Here is a 355-nt window from a genome sequence, read left to right on the forward strand (position 1 = left end):
TAGCTGAGCTGGACTTGCTGCTCAGGCAGAGCCCCTCGGGAGCGATGCCCAGCGAAATCAAAGGGCTGGAGTTTTACGACGGGCTGCAGCCGGGCAAGAAGCACAGGCTGAGCAAGAAGCTGCGCAGGAAGCTGCAGATGTGGCTCTGGTCCCAGACCTTCTGCCCGGTCCTATACACGTGGAACGATCTCGGCAGCCGCTTTTGGCCCCGGTACGTCAAAGTGGGCAGCTGCTACAGTAAAAGGTCTTGTTCAGTCCCCGAAGGGATGGTTTGCAAACCTGCCAAGTCCGTGCATTTAACGATCCTGAGGTGGAGGTGCCAGCGTCGGGGAGGGCAGAGGTGCACATGGATACC

General features: G+C 59.2%; 1 protein-coding gene across 1 annotated transcript; it reads left to right on the forward strand.

Moving 5' to 3' along the window:
- Nucleotides 1–5: 5 nt before the first annotated feature.
- LOC104488054 (noggin) lies at nt 6–347 on the forward strand (the record flags this gene model as incomplete). The annotated part of the gene is made up of 1 exon (XM_010144339.1): nt 6–347. A coding segment is annotated over one exon (342 nt), but the record flags the coding sequence as incomplete, so codon positions are not given.
- Between the last annotated feature and the right edge of the window lie 8 nt (nt 348–355).

Source organism: Buceros rhinoceros, unplaced genomic scaffold (assembly GCF_000710305.1).
Source record: "Buceros rhinoceros silvestris isolate BGI_N320 unplaced genomic scaffold, ASM71030v1 C12167162, whole genome shotgun sequence".
NCBI lineage: Eukaryota > Metazoa > Chordata > Aves > Bucerotiformes > Bucerotidae > Buceros > Buceros rhinoceros.